Source organism: Netta rufina (assembly GCF_964035555.1).
Source record: "Netta rufina genome assembly, chromosome: 5".
Classification (NCBI taxonomy): domain Eukaryota; kingdom Metazoa; phylum Chordata; class Aves; order Anseriformes; family Anatidae; genus Netta; species Netta rufina.
The window spans coordinates 11,887,233-11,910,666 of NC_140128.1; the positions used below are offsets into that span (position 1 = coordinate 11,887,233).

Sequence of the window (23,434 nt, forward strand, 5' to 3'; positions counted from 1 at the left end):
AACAGTAAGATCTTGATACTGAGCTTTTGGTAAAGCACCAAAAGATACAAAGCACAACCTGAGACCTCGATGTTACCAACTCTTCGGGAGCAAACATCTCCCATTGCTATTGACTGCAGGCAGAGCAACTGGAAGTTACAAATTCACAACGTTAGTTCACCTTTAGATGGCGCTGAAAAACTATATTTAAAACAGCTCACAGCTTAATTCAAATTCTTGCTTTGTTAGAACTTCAATCAAGGCACCTGCAAGTATTTTGTTGATTCAGCATTGGGGGGAAGGAGGGTGGATGCTGTTTTCTCTAACTTTTGCGTGTCAGCAAAAAAATTGCAGTATTAGGACTATGGGAGGGCACTGGAACCAATATAAAGGAGTCACTCAAATAACCAAATGTGGTAATAATGTTGAAGATAATGTTGAAGGCCTGGGCAGCAGGGTACCTTCAAGGGAATATCTTCATGTCCGAGTGGCAATACTGTTATAGATTTGAATGCACACCCTATCATCATTCCAACTACTGTGTTGCTATTGCTGTTACTACCCTGCATACCCGCTTTGAAATCGTACTTGTAAATTGTCTCAGGTAAGGCACTTTCTCAGAATATTTACTGGTGAGGGAGGCTATTTTCCAGCATGCGTGCAGATTATACATTCTCAAGTTTTCCAAGAACTTCCAAATGTTGCAGTTGTAAGTTTCAGAGGGTTAAGCATGGTTAGGTGTTGCTTCCTGATAAGAGATTCCATAGACGGATAAATCCTCGTGATGGAAATCACTGCCTGGCAGTGCTGACACATGGAAGCTGCTGTTCCAGCCCCATGCTAGCACCTCATGTCAACAGGCACAAGAAGGGCATGGGAAGCAGCCAGGAGAAACAGGATGAAGCAGCCTGAGGCAGGAGGCCAGGGCAAGGCCCAGAGCTGGAGGAGAAATAAAAAAACACAACACATGGGCAAAAAATTGTAAAACCAGATCTTTATTTACAACAGCTAAAGCAAACTGAGATGGCCACCCTCATGAAGACCAGGATGTTCCAGTGGCCTTTCATCAGAAGTCGTCCGCTTCTGAACTCAAAGCAGTCTGTCAGTTCCCCCATCGTTCTTCCACACAGAGACACTGCTGGGAGCTGCCACATTTAACAGAGAAGCAGCTGAAGAACCAAAGTCCTTGGTGCCGCCATTCCCGCTCTTCTTCCCCGCACGTTCTTCCTCAAACTTGGCAAATAACCACCCAAACTAGTCCCAGGAGCACTCGGCTGGCATTTTGGCACAGCCGAACAAAGGCCACCACCCCCCGTTTCCAGATCTGGACCCGGCTGAGCCCAAGGGCACGGGAATCTCTGAGTGATTCCAGGACAAGAGCTCAGGAAATCTCTTGCCAGCACGGGCGTGTTGGGCAGGAGGAGGCTGTGAAAGCCGAGGGGGAATGCCTCAGTCCTGCCGAGGGCACAGGAGGACAGGCGAGCCAAAGAAGCGAAGGCTGTGAGCGGAGACAAGCACAACGCCCGGGCACTGGGCACAGAGCGAGACAAGATGGAGGACGCAGCCGGGCAGCCTGGTGCTGGTTCCAGCCGGTTCCAGCTGGTTCCAGCCGGTTCCAGCCGGCTTCCCAACGCTCCCAGGCGCTGCTGCTGCTGCCATGGCGGCTGCTAACGGCCAGGCCAGAGCAGGGCGCGGGCTGAGGCGAGCTGAGGGAAGGGGGCGGCCCCCCGCGCCCTGGGGAGGAACCCGCGCCAAGGCTGGGGTCCGTGGCTCCTGGAGAGCCCAGGGACAGGGCAGGGAGCTGAGAGGGGCAGGGGGCAACCCTCCAGCCCCGACTCCAGAGGAACTTTCCGGAACTGTCAGCATGCTGCAGCCTGGGCTGTGGCACTGAGGCACAGCTATGACAAGAGATGAGGCAGAGCAGCAGCAGCCGTGTTTCTGGCCTCAGCCTGGGGAGATGCCAACCCTGTGTCCCCTACAGGGGGTGTGGAGCTGGGCCCTGTCCTTGGGTGATAGCGTGAAAGTCAGTCAAAGAAACTCTCTAAGACTCAATTTGGAGTTTTAGGAAGCAGGCATTCTTTACCTGTGGCACAGGACACAGAGAGGATTGCTCCACCTAGTGTGTGTTCCAAATTGTTCACATTTCAGAGGTTATATACAGTTACAACCATTCTTTAGGTTTCCAATTAATAACATAGTCATACTATTTCCCATAACTCATTAAGCTCTTTCAAGTTCTCTGACACATCCACATTTGTTTCCACTCATGGTCTCTTTGGGGGTCTCTGGTGGTCATCAGTATACTTCCTCACTCTGTTCCCTGCTTGAACCCAGTCCTTGTGCATGCTCAGGCCCTGTCCTTCTCTCTGATGGTGTTCTCTCTACTTAGGCCAGCACACTGAGTGTAGTCGGTTACACACCCAAGCACACCTGCACAGCATGACTTTCTCACCTAATCTGCTGACACATCCTGCAGGCTTGGGTCATCTTGCCCTCACTTTGAGGAAGATACAAGTCTCTATTTTCATACAGATGAAGCTGACTAAGTAATACAAAGTTTCTAAACTCCCTGCTATCCAGCCAAACATAATAAGGTTTCACCTATCGTCTAACGAAGGACTTCAAATCTGATCTGATGGTTCTATCAAGGAAGAGACCGTTTGTCCTGTCAACTCGGTATCATGGGGACAGGTGAGAGGATTGTGGCTTCCATCCAGCTTGCTGGGAGAAAGAATCACATTTCGGATAAAATGCTAAAGAGTGGCAGATGAAGGGGCCCACGTTTACCTGCAAAGTCTGATCCTTAATGTTTTTTTTGTTTTTTTTTCCTGCATTTTTTTTCTGGGTAAGGCTGTGCAGTAGGGAGGATGGGAAAAAAAAAACAAACAAAAACCAAAAGTCTGGAAGTTGGCATTCAGTCTAGTCTTAGGTAAACAGCTCTGCTACATTTCTTTAATTATAGCATAAAAACTTTCTGCCAGTAAAGCATGTTCCTTGGGCTCCAGCTGAAATCTGGACCGCCTGCAGTACAGGATACTCCCCTGTAGTAGGTACTTGAAGTGCAGAGGGCAAATTCAAAGACTGAATCTTTAGAAAAGAAACTTTAGAATTCTTTAGAAAGAATCTTTAGAAACATAGAAAACGTTTCCTATCTACAAGGACTTCCTCCTTTCTAGAGCCACCATTGCACAAGAAATGGGGTGCATTGTGACTACAGGAATTCATCTCCTTTACGAAGCTCTTTAGTCTGTGGATCATATGTAACCTACTTTGAGATGAATGCTAGAAACCACTGCCAGGTTTGCAGTCCTGTCCTGATTACAGGCCAGTTCTCTCTTGAACTACACTTTGATGAGGAGAAAAGGAGACCATGAACCACTACTTAGCAGCAGCCTCAAGAAATGCTTTTCACCACCTGCCATCTCTGCAGCAGCTCCTTCTGCATGGTCAGCAGATGAGTGTCTGTGCATCATGGGGAAGCTGGACCTTCTGCTCCAAGCCCAGCCTTCTCACCACCATGAGTCCAAGGACTTGAGAGAAAAGCACACAAAGCAAGTTGAACCCGAAGAGAGATGTAATTCTTAATTATGCTCCACGTGGCACCTTCTGGAGGCCCAAGTCCCCCTGCCACAGGAAGGGTGAGTGGTAACATTTACAATCACTGAAAGGAGGAAAATTCTTCACAAGGAGCCTGCTGCTCCAACTGGCCTTGGTGAGAATCCCAGGCTGACTGTATGAGGGCTGGAGGCACCACACAGTACCCTGGCTTCTCAGAAGTAAAATGCGTCACTTCCATTAGGGTAGGTCAGTCCCCTCTCTGGGTCATCACCTTTAGAAAATGTCCAAAAAAAATCACAGTTCAGCTTCGTTCTGGGAAGCAATGGCCAAAGCAGAAGAATGCTCAGTTACTGAAGGTGCCCGATCATCCTTATGGGCAACGCTGCTCCCCGCTACTGCCTGGGAAGCAGTTGAAGCAACTGTCAGGCCTGCTCTTCTCCCTCATTGGAAACGTGCCGGTAGCCAGGGGGCTGAGACTGTACGCGAAGAAGTACAATCAAGAGGAGGATTATAAGGAGAAGGAGAACGGATCCACACACGGCCAGACCCACAAACAGTCCTGCAAGGGAGAAAATAAGTGGTCACAGTAATTCTAAGCTTTCCCCTTCTGCCACGTTCTGCTCCAGTCTGGGCTCACCTGTCTCTTGCATGCTGCTTGCTACCTGACATTCTTGCTCCCAGTTTTGAGGCACAACAGGATCTGTGAGTTCCAAGAATTTATGCAGGGGACATCTGTGCTGACAGCCAGGGATTGTCAGTGGGAAAGGTTCCTTCCCGCTCTCATTCCGGAAAAACATCTCCACAGAGAAGTCACTGAAAACAAAACACAGCTAGATTTTTTTTTTCCCCCAGTTCAAGTCACCCCTTCCCAAAAAACAATCTTAGAGTGCACACCATTTCCTTCAGTCTGGTCACAGTTTTCCTCCTAAGAGTCTGCCACTAGGAGCAAGCTTGCATCCCCCTAGATTGCACCTAGCCTAGGTATCTAACCCTTGAGGTGAAATCACAGCAGACATCTTTACTGCAGCCCTCACCCATCATCCTCTTGGTACAGCTCAAATAAATGACATGAGGCGTATGGTGCTTGAATCTTGTTGTAGACATCTAGAGCCATCTGCAGTGCCACAAGTGTGGTGTCATGCTGAGAAAGAGGGAAAAAAACCAAATCAGTCACCCTCATGAATGTGGCAGGGCAGCTCAGACCATACCAGCAATGGGCAGGGCAGTGCAGAAGGGAAGCCACCTTTGTAACTTCCATTGAAAGAAGGGAAAGGAGCAGTAGTTGGAAAGGTGATCTGTGATGGTGCCAGAGAAGGGGAGGAGGTGAAACACAGCCGTATCTATCCTGCATCGTTCTTTTAAGGATTAATCTCTAGGGAGCAATCTGGGAGATGCTTGACTTTCATCCAGCAGGCTGCTGGAAAGGGGGGTGACTCTCTTTAGCTGTACTGCTGAAACATCACGTTGGAGTAGCAGCAACCCATCCACCAAATAAATACAGCAGTGGCTCCCCAAAGACTGCCAGTCTTATCCATGAGCCTAAGCTATACCAGGAACTAAGTGTAGCTTGGGAATTTTCCTCGGGGGCCCAAGAGGAACGATGCCAGGTATTGCATATCCCACCCAGCCAGAGGCAAAGATGCATCTCCTGCTCACTGCACAGACTGGAGAGAAGCCAGAAAGGGTAAAAACCATTAGCAAGCCCCGACCCCAAGTGTGAGGAGGAGGAGATGGAGCAAAGTTCATACCCAACCTCTGACTTACCGCTGAATAGGCAAGAAGTTTCAGGTGCTGGTGAGCAGAGGCATTTGCTGCTTTGGTTAGGTTTTTCCTAATGTGATCCAGCAGGACCCCTGGGGAAAGGGAACAGCTAGTAAGATTCAAAATCTAGGCAGAGCAACACAAAGCTCCTTCCCTACTGCACTCACCGCCTTGCAAACGAGCTTTTTCTACCCGGTGGTGGATTCCAAACAGAAATTCAAAGCCAAAGTCTTTCAGTTGCTTCAACTGGGACATGACATCTGGCGTAACCCATGATGGCAAATCCATTTGGTGTGCTTGCTAGGAAGAGAAAGAGAATAGTCATCTGGAGGTAGCACGGACCACAATCTAATCAGAGAATGGGAGTCAGGGTGTCTGGAGTTGATTTACTGCTGATGATTTTTTGTATTGTTTAAGTAGGACCCTTGTCTAGTTAGGATTCTGTCCTCACCCTGTCGTGCTGCATACAGAGAATACACGTAGTTCATGTCATTCCTTTTAAATGTTGTTTCAGAAACTAATTGTGAGAAGCATCAAGACTAGAATCTAGGAGCTACTTTTCTGTGAATGCACACCTGGAGCGCAGGGTTAGAGCGTTAGGACAGTAAAGTAATCTTGGGGCATTTGGTTTCTGGTTTACCTGCAGCACAATTCCCCAGGAGGCTCTGTGGGCCACTGAAAGATGTTGGAAAAGTTAGCAAGCACTTAGTGTTAGCAGATGTAGTAGTGGGATGCACCACTGACAGAGCCCGGTAATCAAACCTAGAACACACAGAACTGGGAACCAAGAGAAGAATTTGCTTTGCAGCCAACCCTTTACAAGAAAGGATTAGTTATACTGGCAGACAAACAAAAGTTGTGGTTCCCTGGCATTGCTCGGATGGAGCAATTTTGTATGCCACATCTTGTTAAACTGCCAGAAGACGAGTTTGAATATCCTTAAGGGCCCATTCTGCCTCAGCAGTTCACACAAATTCCCATCAGCAACCTAGGTATTTAGTTAGGTTTTCATTAATTTACAAAGAGAGTAGCTGGAAAGTTCAGGTATTTCTTGGACCTTTTTTCTTTTTTTTTCTTTTTTTTCCAATCCAGATGGTAGAGCGAACCTGCTGGCTCAGGTGAGAAAAAACATTCCTCTTCAGGGCACTGCTTGTAAAAGTGAGAAAAAAGGAGGAAGCTCAAAGTGGCCACAGCCATTAGTCAGGCTGAGGGTATAGTTTTTACAGTAACTCTCCCCTTCCTTACTATGTTGTAGTTTCATTTTGGGACAGTGAGCTGTCAGCCAGGTTCTCAGGGATATGATGGTTGTCAGCTGGGCTTCCGGGCCCAATTTGAAGCTCTTTAAGTGAGTCTTGAAAGCGCAGTTTTGAAATTCTTGATCTCTTTGACTAGGAGTTTTTGTTACTGACAGAACTTGCTTCACTGTCACTGTTACAAGATAGGAGATTGGCTTTGTGATACAAAGGGCAAATTTACACAGTGCAATGCAGCTCTGGGCTAGAATATTCTCAGGTTGCAGCAACTCAGGCAACTACTTTATGTAGCAAAGTGTAATGCCATGCAGATTTATGCTTTGCATCCCTAATGTAGTATATACTGCATTACTGTACCATTGCCAGCAATCTCACTACCCTTGCATCTCCATAGGACCAACAGAGTGTCAAAAGCAGCACGTCAGTGTCAGGGTTTACATTTTGTTCTATCACTTACCAGTCTGATATTTAAAGATCACTTTATTTTTTTTCATTGTGCTATATGGTTGTACACAAACCTGTGCCACAACCGTAAGTCTCCTGGATGCACGACCTTTACTTTGGCATTAGCACTGCTAAATCGATTTTTATTTTCAAGCTTCCAGGAGAGGTGCTTTCAAGAAAATTCCATTTGAATTTTGTGCTTCACCCCAGATAGTAAAACAGTAACGTCTGTCTCTAGAGTCTTTTTCACAGGACCTCATAATGGGTCAAAAAACAAATGTTGGTGAACCCAACTTAACACAGTGGAGCACTTCTTTAGAGAGGGCATTAACAGAAGCAAAGAAGTGACCGATCCAAATTAACAGAAGCAGAATCAGGAACAGTCCAAATTTAAAACACCCAATTTAAATCATAAAGTTAGCACTCCTTCAGCTTCCAGAGATCTCATTTCTACCTTACTTAATTCAGAATTGTCCACGAACATCAGAAGATTTCAGGTTGAGGTCATTTTCTAGTGTCTTTTAAATGAGGTATTTATTGTGCTGGTGGCCTTTTTTCCTGGCTTTGGCATGATATTTAAGCTACAAAGCAGGAGGTTTACATAGCAAAGTGCAAATCCATGCGCATTTATGCGGAAACTTACTTCGCAGAACAGTGTGTCATACACACTCCAGACAGTCTCCAGAGAGACATCCCGAATCCCAGTCTCATTTGCCACCATCTGCAGGAATTGCTGTAGGTATGAACAGAAGGAGAGAGGCCTTCAATTTTCCAGTTTCGTGCTGCATGATATGCACTACATGATATTGTCAGAGCTCTGATTATGTAGAAGCGGTATTTTAACTACAGGGCCGCTTTATCTCACACCATCACTTACCAAATTGTCTCTGGTCTTATTTACGTATTCTGCCGAGTGCCGTGTTTCGTTCTGTAGTTGTTCGTACCGTGGGCAGGGGTTCAATGGGAACTTCAGTAGCTGGGCAGAGATGAGAGCAGGTAAGTCACTGGGAATTCCATATGTACAGGATTTAAAACATACAGAATGGTAATGAAACCCTGACCATCTACAGCTTCGAGTTCTGCCCTCTAACATGCTCCAGCCAGCCTGTGTGTGGCCTGGTGCAGCTAATATATTGAGTGAACAAACACAGCCCCTCAGTTCTCATCTCATTCAGAGAACAAATGAATCTTTGCAAGGCAGATCCCAGGAGAAGCTCAAAACAATCTGAATCGAGCCTGAAGTAAAGACTTTTGGAGAGGTCAGCACAACATGCCACTTGGGTAGTCAGGATGTATCCTCGGGACTAACTTACCCTTTCCCCGGACTCTGGCACTGTGTGTACAGGGATCGGCTGCCAGGAAATGTTAGGGTTGAACATCTGTTGTCTCTCTGGGGGATACAGGCCTGCCAGATTGGCCTCCGCACTCATCAACGTCCGATCGTAATCTGTGCTGCGGATGAAGATCTGCCAGGACAGGGACAGCGCACCGTTAGTAACGCCACTGTAAGCGGTGCCGCTGGGACGCAGGACAACGCACGTGCTGAGGAACATCGCCACGTGCCCTGCAGCTGCTTGTGGACAACAGGATAACAGGAACTGAAGTGACGGGGCCTGCTGGCGTCAACCTGGACGAAACTTTAAGGGTGGATGTGAAAGATGCTTCGCTGTGCAATGCTACAGCAGTCTGTTCTGGGTAAGTGAAATAGTGAGAAGCACTGTGTGGATGTTACAGATAGGAAGAAGGGAGTCTGAAAATAAACGAGTCAGAGAAGAGCAAGACAGAGATGTAGATAACGATGGGCACAGATAGGAAATGCGCTGTATTTACAGAGCAGGACTGGGGCAAACTGCTGTGTCCAGTTCTCTGTTCCAGGAACAAGCTGCTGCTCCTGCAGAAACCCGGCTTCTCCAAGCCTCAGCTTTGCCATCTGAGAAATAATTAATAATAATCTGTGGTCTAAGAAAGAGAAGGGGAGAGCTGAGATATCATTTGATCAGTGTGGGCTCTTGGGATTAATGGGCCAAGACTTACCATTCCAGAGCTCAGAGAGAGAGATCTGAGCCAGAAAGGAAAGAAAAGGGAAAATACTAAAGAGTTCAGAAGGTCAAAATGGCAAAACTTTGCTGTTCCGGTATCTGTGTGCTAAAATCACTGGGAGGAGATTGGGAGAAAATTAGTGCAAAAGAGCAGGAACACGTGTGAAAGAATGCCCTTAACCCCAGCATACTGGATCTGAAACAAGAACTGAAAACCAGAGGAATCAAATAGAATGTCAAGCTTGGGGTTTTAAATGCTAAAAAACCGCCACATATGCTCACCCTGTATAGCATCCCCCATATCTCAAAACTTACCAGTCATGGCAAATAAGTCTGACAATTCCTACCCACTTTTACCTTCCAACTGCGGCCTGAAAACAACTGATCCTGTACATGCTAGACAGGATTGCCTTCATCCTAGGCAAGCTCTGAAAAAAGGAACTATTTTAAAAGATAAGCATCTAATTTTACAAGTGTCGTAAAAAAAAAAAAACAACAGTTAAGCCCTGGGCATATTTGCTTTCTTCAGCACCTTTTGCCACGGCTCCAGCTTGTCGCTGAGTCAGGTGACAGATGGTCACACAGTGTCAACCAGAGGCAACGCTTCTCATAAGAGAGCTTGCTCAACTCAAGCTGGTATGGGCTTGGTTAGCGGAACTGTTCCTGTTTGCATATGCCACGGTTTGTTTTTCCTTCTCAGCCAAGGGAAGAGAAACAGCTTCAGCTGGCAAAAGCTTTGTAAGAGCGAAGTACGTTTGGAAAGGAACTACTGAGGAGGGTTAAAGGATCCACGTTTGAGCTGACACTGGAAGTTTTGTTGAAGCAGCAGACGACAAAGAGCGGGTGTGATCCGAACCACGTCCAGCTGTGTACTTCCTGGGGAGCCCACAGAGGGGGGCAAACAGGACAGACAACCCTACAGGGCTCTCAGTTTGCCTCGTTTGGCCGACCACCCGAGGCAGAGCCGGATGAAATACGCACTCACCTCCTGCCGCCGGTACGCGGCGCCCAGGAAGCCTCGGTAGCGCCGCCGCAGGGCCTGGCCCAGCTCCCACTGCTGCCGCATCCCCACCTGCAACGGCAGCGGCGTTACCCTGAGCCCCGCTCCCCCTCCCCGGGCCCGCTTCGCGCTGCCCGCACCCACCTGCGTCAGCTGCCCGAAGCCCTGCGGCCAGGCGGCCTCCTGGAAGGGGTCCCGCGGGTAGGCCTTGATGGGCGAGCGGTCCCCGTGCCGGTACACCTGCGGGCGGCGGGCGGGCGGTCAGCGCAAGCCCCGCTCCCCGTCCCCTCCCCTCCCCTCCTCACCCTCTCCCTCCCCTCACCAGCGTCACGAAGCGGAGGCTGCGGGGCCGGGCGGGCTGCAGGCACAGCGCCAGGAGCAGCAGCAGCGCGGCGCCCGCCCTGCACCCGCAGCACCCCCTCCCGCAGCCCCGCAGCGCCTCAGCCGCCATCGCGCTCCCCCCCCTCCGTCCACCCCGGGCCCGCCCGGCGCTGCCTCCGCCTCCCCCCAGCACTGCGCGCGCGCCGCCTGCCCGGGGCCCGGCTGAGGCGGCGCCCGGCCGGGCCGGTGGCGGCCCTGAGGCGGCGGGCAGGGCCCTGCGCCCCTCACAGCGGCCGCGTGAGGTAAGGGGGCGACCGCGGTGCCCTAAGTGGGCTGAGGGGGGCTCTCCCGGCTGCCATCCCTTCGGAGCTGCGTGGGTGCTGTGTTATTTGCGGTATAAAGGGGGCTGCGTGCAGCGGCCAAGGTTCAGCTGGGCGGAACGGTTTGTTTAATCCGCTTGCGCCTGGATGCTGCATGGACCGGAGGATATTTCGTCTTTCTTGGGAAGGGTCGCCTTGCTGTGTGTTTTGCTAGCCTTCCTGCCCGGCTCGGGAGGTGCGGTAAGAAGTTATTCGCGGATGAGGAGCGGGTGTTGTTCGCAGCAGGCGCCCACCTACTTGGTTGTGGTATTTTTTATTGGTTTTGTTTCTCTTTTCTGATCTGAGAAAGCTGGCAGGAAATCGGTGATGAAGCAGAGCTTCGAGCGCCGCTGGGGCCGGGGCAGGCGTCAGGCAGAAGTTTGGGTCAGAGCTGTGATGTAAAGGCAGTGCCGGGCGAGCTCGCCTTGACCCCAGCCCCTAACTGGTAATTTGCACGTCGGGCCAGCTCTCCCAGCTCCGACCGATGCGGAAAGAAAAGGATTGGTCACGGCCTCAATTACCAGTCACCGCACGCTGCCCCGTACCATGCCGAGGAGCAATCCGGCCCCTTTTACAGAAGGGGCTGCTCGTCCTTGAGCGAGGTCTCCGAGGTCTCGCCCGCCCTGAGCCATCGGCCACACGAGCGCGTGGCGTGGCTGCAAGCCACCGCCTTGCCTTCAGCTCGGAGCCACGCGTGTGGAACCGACTTCGGTTCAGCTGTTTGCTGGCACAAACCCCAGCTTTCGTTTCGCTCCCGGCGTCCAGCAGCACTCAGGGTGGATTTTGCACCAGGGGCTTGCTCTGGTGGGCACCGAGCCCCTGCTTCCCAGAGTGGGCGGCTGCTGGGTGGAGTGGGGCGAGGCGGGGCGAGACACGCGTGGCGTGGGCGGCCGGGTCGGAGCGGCAGGCCAGCAGCACCGGTAACTTTCCTCCCGGGGCTGGGGAGGCGCTGGAAGGTGCTGGAAGGATACGGGGCCCGGGCAGCGCAGGAAGGAGCCACTCGCCCACTGGGATCACAGAGCAGAGAGGGCTCTACTTTGGGACAGTGCTGGAAAAGGTTTCCCCCCTCTGAGCGGATGGGGCAGGCGGTGGGAAGGGTCGGGTGATTGTGGCTGTTGCTGTGTGCCCAGAGAGCCCCGAGCTCTGCTGGAGGTGCTGCGGGGTGCAGGATGGGGAGGTGTTTGCTTGTTTTGTGCCTGCTCGTCGCCTGTCCTTGTCTGCGCTGCTCAGCTCAGCGTTTTGCTGTCCCCTTCACCTGCCGCGTCCTGTCAGCCTGCATCACGAGCGTTCCGGGGCACAGGCTCATCTGCAGGGCCATCGGTTCACACAGCACCATGAGAGGGTAACTGGGCTTCTGCTGGGGGTGATTTCTCTGTGTGTTGTTTCATTGCCACATGTTGTGCTGAGGTCCGGAGATGTGCAGCAACAGGTATTTCGTTACAGCACAACAAACCTCGGATCGCTGCTGAGAGATACTTTCCACCACAGATTTCCCACCCCCCTGCCTTTTTTTATTTATTTTTTTTTCCCCTAAAGGCACCATTGGGCTCCTCACTGCAAAGCTGCTTCTGCGGGAGTCTCCAGCCCTGACTCACATTTGTGACTAACCGTTTGGATCACTGTGTGTCAGCCAGTTCCTGGCTATGACTGCAGGTTATGTTTGCAGGGAAGACAAGCCTCTGAGCTCTGCTGCTCGTCCTGAGGAACGTGGAGCATCTGCTGCTCCCTGGGTGTCTGGGAGAAGACTGTACATGAGGGCAGGCAGAAAAAGGAAAAGCTGTTTGCTCCTTCCCCTAGCGAGCAGTGGTCTCCCCTTCTAATTAAGAGAGCGGATTTGGCTTGAGAATTCCAGCCGTGTGTTGCTGAGCTCCGCCTTCCCTCCTTTGGGCTGTGGGAAGAGGGCATTGGAGACAGTACGCGTTGTGCCCGGGCAGGATGGAGTTTGGCCTTGCCACACTTCTCTGCCACCACACCTGCAACTCGCTCACCAGAAGGTTCCTCCTGCTGCAAGGCCTGAGAGCAGGCTGCCCGGCTTCCCGGCCTAATCCCTTGTCGAAATCTGGCGTGGAGCTTAGCGTTTCTTTCTCCTGTGTTTACACATGTGTGTTCTTCTTTGCAGAAGGAGGCCAGCAAAATAGCTGGGAGAATAAACCCGAGGCAGAGTGTGGAGAGTGTGGAGCTGCTCAGGAGCTCTGTGGCTCCTCGAGGAACCCCGCAGCTGTTTGTGTAGTGAAGAACAGCAGCAGAAGTACTGTAGCAGGGCCTAGTTATATATAAATTGCCTAATCCAAAAAAAGAAAAAAGCAAAAACTAACAAACAGGAAACTTTATCACTGACTTGTTGCATCCTGGCCGTGTGCCTTGGGTTACCCTTGTCACTGGGGAGCAGTTACTGCTGCGCAAGTGCAGCTTGCTGCCTCATCCCCATCTCACACCTGTAGGGAGAGTGGCGTTTCCAGCGCTGCTATCTCTGTTCAGAGAAGTTTTTCAGGAAGGGTGCTTTCTCTAGGAATAGCCCTTAGGACTCTCAGAGCGCTCATTCTTTGGTACAGAGAAGGATGAATGCTCTGCTGTCTTTAAACATGCGATCCGGTCTTTAGAAGTGGGGATGGTCTCAGACCACAAAAGTTGCATCTTTTCTAATTAGATCTGGTATGTGAGCATCTGGCTATCAGCAAGGACTTTTTTCAAAATGTCAAGCTTTGATTTTAAGGCCTTTAGCTGTCGCTGTTTTCCAGAAGTCATGTTCCCAGGGAAGAATATAGAATATAAGGTGCCTTGTCTTGAACGTGTTAAAGGGCGATCCTGCTTGCTGCTCTGGAAGCAGCTGCTGTCAAAGTCTCGTTGCCACAGCTCTGTGAGTCTTTGTATATCGAATAGGAAAACTTGTCAGATTGATGTAACCCCCAACAATAAGACCTGCAGATCTGACAATCTTGGAGAAAAGCAACTGTTTCAGAATTGAGGTGAAACTTAACATGTGAGGATATTTTGTTTCACTGGGGAAAATTGCTCTGCTACAGAGTTGTTACTGTGTGTTCCTCGCCGCATGATAATTCAGGAAGGCAGAATCGCATCCTCCTTGCTGTGGAAACCGTCTCCGTGGGAAGGAGCCTCATCTTGGGAGGGAATTCAGGGGAGTGCTTCCTGCAGTCAGGCACAGTTCTGCATCTAGGCCACAAACAGGTTCAACTTGGTCATGCTTCTGCTTCTGCTCGTATGTAAGTACAATGTTTGACCCAGCATTTCCACGGCAGTTACGGCAGCTGGCAAGCTGTACTGGAACGAGCTTTGGTTTGACTGATGGGTATGATATTGTTAAATTAGATCAGGCTTTACGTGTTCTGGCATTCATTTCTCTGTTAAAAGTTCTAGCCACCCTGTGTGGTGGTGGCCATCTGTGACTTGCTGCTTAAGACAAAATATCTTTTTTCTCCAATTTTTGGAGCACGGACGAACTCCTCGCTGGTGTCCTCGCTAACAAGGAGGCATCCTGGGAGCCAGCATGGCTTGCAGTTTTAGACCTGGAGATCTCAAAACCAGATTTCCTGTAAGGTAAAATCACTTGCTTTATGGAGTGTCCAAAAGAAAATGTTAAGGTGATAGCAGCCTCATTTCGTAACGTGAGTTGAAATCTATGCTGCCAAGCTTTTAAGTGTCTTATCTGGGGAGGGCAAAGGCTAATTCAGGTAGTGCACATAGGAGGGCAGAGTGAAAACCTGTCCTTTGTGTTTAAGGGAAGGGGGGGGGAAATACGTGTTTATTAGTGTGAAGTTGATGGTGAAATGGAGAGAACGATGTTAGAGAATTAGAAATCTAATTCTTGTTTTGATCAGACCAAAGCCATTGTCTGTAGGATTAAGCGGGAGAACTGGGATGGGAGGATTGAAAGGCTTTCAAAGCCATGCTGCAGAGCCAAGCTGAATTATACCTCTCTGGGATGTAAATAAAAGATGTTCGGTGAGTATTGCACTGGTTGCTAAAGCAGGTGACTGACAAGAGAGTAGGTGTTCCCTGGCATATTAGGTTCTGTAGTTTATTTAAAGGTTTAGAAATATATATGGGTAAATAAACTTGTACAATTTCTTGAAATGAATGGGGCAGAGGAGTGGCATCCATTCCCTCTCTGGGGAGAGGGGCCCTCTTGGCCAGCTGTGAAACAAACAAGGCTGAGTGGTTTAAAGCCAGGCTTCCAACTTGCTGCTTTCAAATCTCGGTGGGTGATTTAAGTTATTCATGTAAGCCTGGTTTTGCATTTGGTGTTTTCCTAAAAGGAAGGTACCTTCTAATTGGCAAAGCTAATTTATTAATATTTCTTGCTAAGCAGGATGATAGTGTATACATGCATCCGCGTTATGCTATTATATCACAGTAAATGTTTACGTTAGAAAATAGTCACTTGGATTTACTGGATGAGTAATTCCTTTCCTTATGACTTGTGCAAAACTGCATTTGAATAAAAAGGTCAAATTAAAAACATGCAAAACTAAATATTTTATAACTAGACTATAATCAAGGGCTCGATACAGAAGAGAAAATATGCTTGCTGGAGTGTGTTGTTGTTGAAACTGTTTTAGTGTAACAAGGCAGTGTTATCTGTACTCAGCAAAACGAACTGGTTGTTTTTGGTCATTGTGTCCTTCCAGATCTTAGAGTGAGCATAACTCATCCTCCCTTGTGTTGTTTTTATTCAGAGATTAGAAGAGAGAAAACATCTCCCCCCTCTTTTATGCTTCCCTCCCCCAGCGTTCAGTGAACTGAACTAATTTAATAATCGAATTGATGAAACTAATCTTTCTGTCCTCTTTCCATCGGTACTTCAGTGGACTCTGGTTCGGTGGCCTTAAGAACTTCTTCAAGTTTAGGAATCACGTTCTTTAAGCATTCCACTGCAACCGTGTGCTCTCTCTGCTTGGAGAGCATTCCTGCTTTTGTTGTAATGATTGTTTTAGGCTTTATCATAATTTCTCATTGTCTTAGAAAATAAATTTACTGAGTGTAAGCTTGGACAAGTGCGTGTAAATTCCTACTTAAACAGAAATGTTTGGAATTTAAGCAGTCTATTTAGGGCCCTTATGAAACGAGGGCAAAGAGGTAGGCTTCTGAAACAACTCCGTGGTGTGTCTCGGTTGCCAGGGCCATGCATGCAGAAATGTGCCAGTCCCCAAAGGACTCCACATGCTATGGCAGTGACTTTTCCTGGACGTTGTTCCATTGTCACGTTGTCAGGTAACGCACATGTAGTGGCTCCTTGAGCACCCACGGGGAATGTTTGTGGGCACTTGACGCTGCGCTGCAAGAGCCTTTGAGGCTTGCCCTGGTGGCTCTTGCCTTGACTTGCATCCACACACGGAGCCCTCGCCAGCGTGCTGCAGCTTGCAGGAGTGCTGCCACCGAGGCAGGGCAGCTCGCCCAGCTGCGTGCTCGGGAAGCTGAAGGAGAATTTGTCGTCCTGCCTCCCAGTATCGACTTGGCCATTCTGCTCTTCTGCTCATCAACTGCTTCCCCCTTCCTCTGTGGGAGAGGAACAGTTTTCTGGTCTCGGTGGAAGGGCAAGGAAGAAATGTGACAGATGGCTTCTGTGTTTGCAGTTGGTGAGGGAAACGTTCCTGGGCATCAGCAGGTGTGGGCAGGAAGCCCTAGGGCTGTGATTCAAGGTCTGTGTAGCGCATGGGCAGGCGAAGTTGCGCTGGTGAAAGGTGTCGGATTCCTTTAGTGAGGGAAGAGGGAACTCGAGTTGTGAGGAGTCTTTTCAAATGTAACATACAGATGAGCTTAGGTCATGCGGTGTAGCTCCTGTTATCTAAGCGTGTCTGAGAAGAAGGGGATCAACTTGCTGGGTTACGTGGGACTGAAGAAAAATTTTCCCTCGGTCTGTAGAAAGCTGCCAAGTTGCTATTTGTTTTTCTTCAAGTAGCACAGGTGTGGTGAATGCAGAAGCCTTTTCCTGAAGAAAACATGATTTTTCTCTCTATTACCAGCACTATTTTCCTATCATGCTTCTTCTAACAGCAGTTTGGGCACGAAGAGGTAAAACCAAGGAGAGCCTGGAGACTTTGTCCTGCCTCACTTCGGTATCAACTCCAACTGGTACTGCCTGATACTTGCTCTGGGTGGTGCCTTCTGCAGTGTCCCAGAATCAGCGGCCATCCCCACCCTCCTTCCTTGGTGCAAGGAGCAGAAGAAGAAGGCCGGCCACCTGCTGGCTCAGCCCCGCTGCCTGCTCGTACACGTGCTCACGTTTTCCAGAACTGAACTTGGCTCTGCAGCTATTCCTGACCGGCTGGGTGGTAGGAGCTCGCTGACCTGTGCAATGTTTGCTTGCTTGCTTCATACAGCCCCTGCCAGGGCATTAAGCTGGGCAGAACCGCTGGCTTGTGTTTTTTTCCGTGGGTTGCTTGTGAATTCTGCCATTGGCTTCCTCCTCCTCCTCCTCCTCGTGGCAACATTGCGCAGGAGCTGGGAACGGAGTGGGCTCCATGCAGTATGTTCCTTATGACAAACCCTGACAATCTCATGGTTACGTTCTGCTTTTTTCAACCTGTTTGGGGCTGTAAAAAAGCATCGGGCTGTTAGCACCTCGGCCCTTTTGTGCTTCGTTAGGGCTCTTTCTGGATGGAGATCACCTGCAGGACCGGGGGCTGCTGTGCCGGCCGGTGGGTGTGCCGCCCGCGCGGCCATTTCACTGGCTGCTGTTTGAGTCCCGGACTCTGTCCGGCTCTGGACTGTTTTCCAGCTGAGCATTTGTGGTGATGTCAGGCCGTGTGAGAAGGGAACATGACTTGGCAGGACAAAGTCTGCAGAAAGTTCAGCTCCACATTTGGCCAAGAGCCTCGGAGGGAATGAGATCCACACACACACACACACACACACATTCTGCCACTCAGGCTGTCACACGCCCTCTCACATGCTCCCTTCCTGTCACACGGATCCTCTTTCTCTCATTTTCAGGCCTTTAACCCTTCCCTTGTAGCTTTCACTCTCTGGATTTATTTAAAAAGGAAAATAATTCCCTCCCTTATCCTGCTGATGTCGTACCTTGGAAGTGTTCAGCAGAAATGACCCCCAGAGCAAAAATAGCCCGTGCAGACCAGGGCCTGGAATAGTAAAGTCAAAAGCAGGGCAAGTTTGCCTTATGACAGAGCCCGTAATGGTCTTTTCTTCTGACCTGCACCCTGCTGCGATGCCAGTCTTTACTGTGTTTCTTGGCACTACTTCTCCTCTCTCTCCCTGCTCGGCTGCAGTCTTCTTGCTGATGTAGGTTTGGGTGCGTAGATCTGCTGTGGGGTGGGAGGCCCTGCCTCTCCTCTCTCCTTTTCTCAAAAGCAGTGGTAGCAAAACTTGCCAAAACGCATGGCAGGTAATGGATGAGTGGGGAATAAGCCAACATGTGGAATGGTCAAGCTTTCTTTGAAGCAATTTAGACCCGGTCCCAGTATCTGTTTTATATGGGTATTTCTGTAGCGCTGTCGTTTCTTCCTGCCCTCTGTGCTACATCTAGGGATGAGATTTCTATGAATGGGAAACGCCGCTTTTCCCCTACTGCCCTTAAGGGAATCTAAATGATTTTCCTGCCTGTTTTGCAATCCAGTACTGTATTTCTGTTTTGCCTGTGAGCGGTAGTATTTGTTTTGATAGATGCTTTTAGGTGGGATGGTGCTTGGATACTAAGTGCTGTACAGATACTCCATAAAAAGGCTGTTTCCCAGAAACACTCCTGTTCCGGTTACGGCGGTGTGCAGCGTGCTGATGGAAGTGCTCTTGGGGTGGGAGGAAAGGAGGAAATCAGAACGATGAACAAACAACTGCGCCATTAACAGCCCGCTCCCTTATTCCCTTCTTCCCTCTCTTGCCTCATGTTCTTTTATTCCGTATCTGCTAGAGGATGGAGAGCGGTGTCAAAGAGAGTGTGGGCTGGGTAAGAGCCTGCGAGCTGAGTGCTTTTAAGTTTTCTTTCAGGCTTTGCTGTGATTCATCTTACAGCTTTGGGAACTTCTCCTTCGTCCTCTTGTCTTGCTGGTAAAACGTTGCTGCTGTTTCTTACTGCTGTTATCTGTTCTAGCAGCAGTTCTGTGCTGACAGCGGACTGGGCCATGTTCCTGCTCAGAGCACTTCAGGATGCTTGAAGAGATGGGCTGAGACAAGCTGGCGAGCTGAGCAGGTTTCCCTTTAATGCTGCTAGCTGCTAAAGGCATTTGGTTAGAATAGGCACGGGCAGTCAGATGGTATTCCCTGACCTCATAGGGTTTTGCAGAGATTAAATTATTTTTAAGGAAACAACCAGGTAAGCAGTATGTTCTGTTATTATTTATCATTATTGCTTTCTGCATGCAGAAAAAGGCCAACTTCTCTAGCCATAATTTCTTTGATCCTCTTACTGGCTGGGGACCGGGTTTAGTCCTTTTCCCTGACGTCCTCTATCAGGTTGTTACTTTAAGTAGTCATCCTTGTTGTTTGTTCTTGTGTTATTTTATTTCTTAGTTCTGATCTCTCTCCAGTTTGGAGACAGCATTGGGATAACATCCCAAATCCCTCAGACTTGTGTTCCCTGTAGCAGAGGTCTAACCTCTGTGGGGTTGGGGGTCATAAAGACTCCGAGGTAGAGTTTTGTTCTGCTCTCTGCAATATGGTGCCAATGCAGTGCTCCACACTGGCTGGAGAGACAGATTTCTTTCACTCTTATTTTTTTCACTTCAGTGCAAGCCCCATTTAAGAAAACAAACAAAAAAAAACCACGATCAGGCTTTTTGAACCTAGCTAGTTGTTGCCATTACCTCTGATCTAGATGACGCTGGGTATTTCCTGTCTTTTTTTGGGCCACGTTCTCTGACAAGGCTGAGGAAACTACATCTTGAAGCTGTTACTTGAAAACTTTAAAGAGTGGCTGGCTGTTAGGTTTGGGGTAGCTATTGCAGAACAAGGTACTGGCGGCTGTATAAAGCTGGAGAGAGAGTCCAGAGACAGCAGACACTCCGGTTGTGTTTTCTGTGCTGCCATGCAGTGGCATTTAGAAGGGAACTGAGGTGAAATCTGTTCTCGTTTCCAGCCTTCAGTAGGATGTGATGAACTGTTGTTGCACGTGGGATGCGTAAGAGCAGGTCAGCAGCAGAAATAGCGAGCTGCAAACAGCTCAGTGTTGGTTTCCCACAGCAGGGTCTTGCTGCTTAGCAGATAATTTAATTGGAGGAAGTTTCCTAGGCTGCTTGAATACTTTCCACGTATGATTTCATTTATTTATTGATTTTGTCTGGTGATGTGGGTAAAAGTACAGAAGAATTATGCTAGCTGTTGCATGTGTCCTAGGAAGAAAAACAAAGCAAAATTGCCACGGTGTAGATATGCTTAGGGAAAAAAAAGACTTGCTGCTAGCTTAATTTGCATGGGGAAATTGTGAGTGGCACTGGTGGAAGAACGCTGCTGCTCTTATAAAGAGAATTTCCATAGGGAGAACTTGCTGTTACTGCTGGTGCTAACAACCATTCGTACGGACGGGGCTGCAGCCTGGATCCCCTCCTTGCCCTTCTTCCCGAGGAGCAGCAGGGAGCTGCCCTTTGCTCCCGTGATAGCAGGAGGGGGCAGCTGCTCGGCTTCGTGCGTTCCATCCTCCTGGGAGGAGCGCAGAGGCGATTTTTCCTGTTTGAAGCTTCTGTCAAAGCCTCAGTCGTGCTTCCTGCCATCTGAAGGTCGATGCTGATAGCGGCGTCAAACTGTCATTTGACTGTTGGAGCTGGATTTGCAGCCAGATGCTGAGGATTACTGCAGTTCAGCCCCGAACGGCAAGTTCTGCTCCTGTTCTCCCCCACAGGTGCTGCACAAGTCGATGGTGCTCCAGGTGGCAGTGCTCTGCCCGCTCCTCGCGTTGGGGCACCAGTCCCCAGCTCACCTGGCTGCACAGAGCTGGGGATAAATGGCTTGGCACTTTGCCATAACCCCGTGCGTGCTCTAGTTTTTGCCATTTGGGGGTGGTTGTAGTCTAGGTTAGCCAGAAGCTTGAAAGCTGAGGTGGCGGTGACAGTAGAAAGCCTGGGAGGAGTGGAAGGGATGAGCTTTGTTACCCAGGCCTGGCTGGTGCTGTTTTCCAGAGTTCAAGGAAACTTGTGTCAATGGCCTTTAGGGGAATTTCATGTCAGCAAGGTGGACACACCAGGCCTGATAGCACTTGTTATTCATTTCCAGGTAATTAACCAGGAAAGAGTCTGTCCTTTCTAACCAGCATCTGTCCTCTCTCTCCCTTTCTGCCTCTTACTCTCTTCCTTTGTCACAGGGACTGCTGCCTCGGTGCAAACAGGAAGAGAGGCGCGAGCTCCCTGTGCTCGGTGTGAATGAACGGCAGTAACCTCCCTTCTCCTCTCAGCTGCGGGATCAAGGGCATCTGGCTGTGGGGTGGGAGGAAGCAGAAAGGCACGGCCCACTTCAGGATCTTACCCACCCTGAAAGCAGACACGGTGTAACTCTTTTCCCCTAGCTCCTTGTGTTGACGCGGCACGCTTTGATCAGGCAGAAACCAAGAGGTGAAGACGAGGGCAAAACCCAAACCTCAGCCTTTGACAGGCAAGGAATAATGAGAGACAGGTAACGAGAGAGGGGAGGGAGCATCTCCTGCTGGATGAGGCGTGAACGGAAGAGCTGACTTCTTGCAAAATGATTGCTGTTGGGGTGAGAAGCTCTTTTGCAGAACTTGTAAGTTCTTGGGCGTTCTTGCAGTCAGCACATTCTGTCGTCTTCTCAGGGACAGTTTGTGAAGCTCTGTTCCCAAATTGCCCTGTGTGGGAAAGAAACACACGCTGTGTTGTGAAGACACAGTGAATTTGGTTTTTGATGCAGAACAGAGCAGAAGTGCTTGGGACTGATTCTGCTCCGAATTAGGGTGTTCTGTTTGGTTGTACATTTGTGGCTTAGGACCCTAATTCACTTTTCTAAACAATTTGCAAAAACAACAACAACAACAACAAAACAAACAAAAAAACAAAAACAAAACAAAAAAAAAACCAACAATTTTCACTGGAGAAAGATTTCTCTTTTGCTTCACTCCCGTTTTCTTTTTTCCCTGAGGTGGGTGGAACTGGCTTCCAATTTCTGCTGCTGCAATCGTTTGCTGATAGAGGCATATTCTGTACGGCAGGAGCATCTAAGTCACGTTGGATATGGATTGATAAACGTCCGCAGAAATATTTGCATTGTTGTAATAAAAAGTCTGATTTTGGAAGGAAAATTAGCAAGTCTGCCCTCCAGTCTCAGAGAGCTAAAAACAGCGTTAGGAGGTTTGCCTGTAAGAGCCTGACTGTCCCTTCCTTGTCAAGCCTATGAGGAATAGGTGGAATCTGTCTTTCAGAATAATCCCTCCCGTCCTGCTGTACACCATCATTAGACCTTCCTGCTTCTCTTCCCTGTACTCCTTCGACCAAGTGACACACAGGAATATTTTAGTCTGTCTGGTTGTTAGTCACTTTGGCTGTTGCCCTCTGAATACTGCCACAGCATCCATAGCTGAGCAGGTTAGGAGACATCTCGCTGTGTGCTGAGACCAGACTAAAGCCGGGGGTGGAGGCACAGCCCAGAGGAAGGCTTCACCATGAGAGCCAGGTGCTGCAGAGAGAACTGAAGCGAATTCAGGGATGCACCACTTCAAAGGGAGACAAATGCTGTAAGCAAAGCTCACGCCACACGTCAGCAAAGTCACAGGTAGTAAGGAAGCTGGTCAGCAGCAGGAGTCAGAGCCAAGGTAAGAGGATGGGGGCTCTCAGACTCAGAGCCAGAGGGGCAGAGGTGGGAATAAGACTGTATCACTGGGGACAGGAGACCTAAGTGGAGCAGGCTGCACGGTTAGGAGCAGCTGATAGGACCAGAGGTGGCAGCAGCTCGTGAGGCTCACAGGCAGCTGCGACGCACTTGGGCAACTTGTAGCAGTCAGCTGAAGCTTAGCTTGGTCGCGAATGGAAGCAATCACGAGGCAGCAGCTTTCTTACCAGGATCATCGAGACTGATGGTGGCTTGTGGACTCCTTCCAGTCTGTGGATGTCTTTGTGCTTCTGTGGCATCAGAATGGATAATGCAATTTCAACTGGGGTCGCTGCAATTCTCTGTGGAGAGGGCTCTTACAGCTGGGGCCCAGCTAGTTTCTTTTTCCTCAGAGTCACGGTACAGCTCTTTGCCTTATTTGTAAACATAATGTTCAGAATTACTCCTTATGCTATCCTGTTGCGCTGCTTTACATGCCTTGCATTTTCGTGTTTTCTCCCTCCCATTGACAATCAAGTTGAATTTTTTTTCATTTTTAATGTTTTTCACACAGATTCTTACTTTATTCTCAACATGACAGATTTGCATAGATTTCTTCTTCTGCTCTGAAAGGTACAAGTGGCTCTTTCCACTTTTTACAAAGCAAAACCTGTTATATATGTACTTCTGACCCTCCTATGGACCTCTTAGTTGTGTTGGTACTTCTTGAGAAATGCAATGTTGCAGAGGAATGAGCTAGGATGTTTCTTCTTTTGTTTCTCTGGGCCAACTGCAAGGTACTGCCGTGTTCTTTGGGGAATTCTGTGAAAATTCTCTGGCTGCCACACCAGAGGAGGGATAGGAAGAGCGTTAGGTTAGTCCTTATGAAAGAATTGGAACAGCAGTGTCTCCTGGGGGGCTTTGTTCCCTGCTAGTGCTGTAGGGTCCGTGAAATGTCAGTCCGACCATGTTTATTTTTTTCCCTCAGCCATTTATATCTGC

General features: G+C 49.2%; 2 protein-coding genes across 6 annotated transcripts in view; one reads left to right on the plus strand and one right to left on the minus strand.

Annotated features, from left to right (window-relative positions):
• Positions 1-947: 947 nt before the first annotated feature.
• ACP2 (acid phosphatase 2, lysosomal) lies at positions 948-10,627 on the minus strand. Its single transcript, XM_084287845.1, has 11 exons — positions 10,357-10,627; positions 10,179-10,274; positions 10,020-10,106; positions 8,309-8,461; positions 7,873-7,971; positions 7,639-7,728; positions 5,466-5,598; positions 5,302-5,390; positions 4,572-4,678; positions 4,175-4,350; positions 948-4,096 (listed from the first exon to the last, which is right to left on the minus strand). The coding sequence occupies exons 1-11, from the start codon at positions 10,483-10,485 to the stop codon at positions 3,960-3,962; spliced, it is 1,296 nt and encodes a 431-aa protein (XP_084143971.1). The 5' UTR covers positions 10,486-10,627; the 3' UTR covers positions 948-3,959.
• Positions 10,541-23,434, plus strand: part of NR1H3 (nuclear receptor subfamily 1 group H member 3) — a 30,309-nt gene continuing 17,415 nt past the window's right edge. The window contains exon 1 of one of the 5 annotated variants that reach the window (XM_084287846.1): positions 10,541-10,657. The gene's annotated coding sequence lies outside the window, so the exon portion shown is untranslated. Of the gene's footprint in view, positions 10,658-11,666; positions 11,772-16,810; positions 17,005-18,445; positions 18,633-23,434 lie in introns of those variants that run through there. The other 4 variants (XM_084287850.1, XM_084287847.1, XM_084287848.1 and 1 more) reach the window with 4 other exon arrangements.

Coding starts and splice junctions, on each gene's coding strand:
- ACP2 (XM_084287845.1), bottom strand. CDS start 10,485: ATGGCGGCTGAGGCGCTGCGGGGCTGCGGGAGGGGGTGCTGCGGGTGC. Junction 10,275..10,356: donor GCCTCCGCTTCGTGACGCTG/GTGAGGGGAGGG, acceptor CGCCGCCCGCAG/GTGTACCGGCACGGGGACCG. Junction 4,679..5,301: donor AACTTCTTGCCTATTCAGCG/GTAAGTCAGAGG, acceptor CCTCTTTCTCAG/CATGACACCACACTTGTGGC.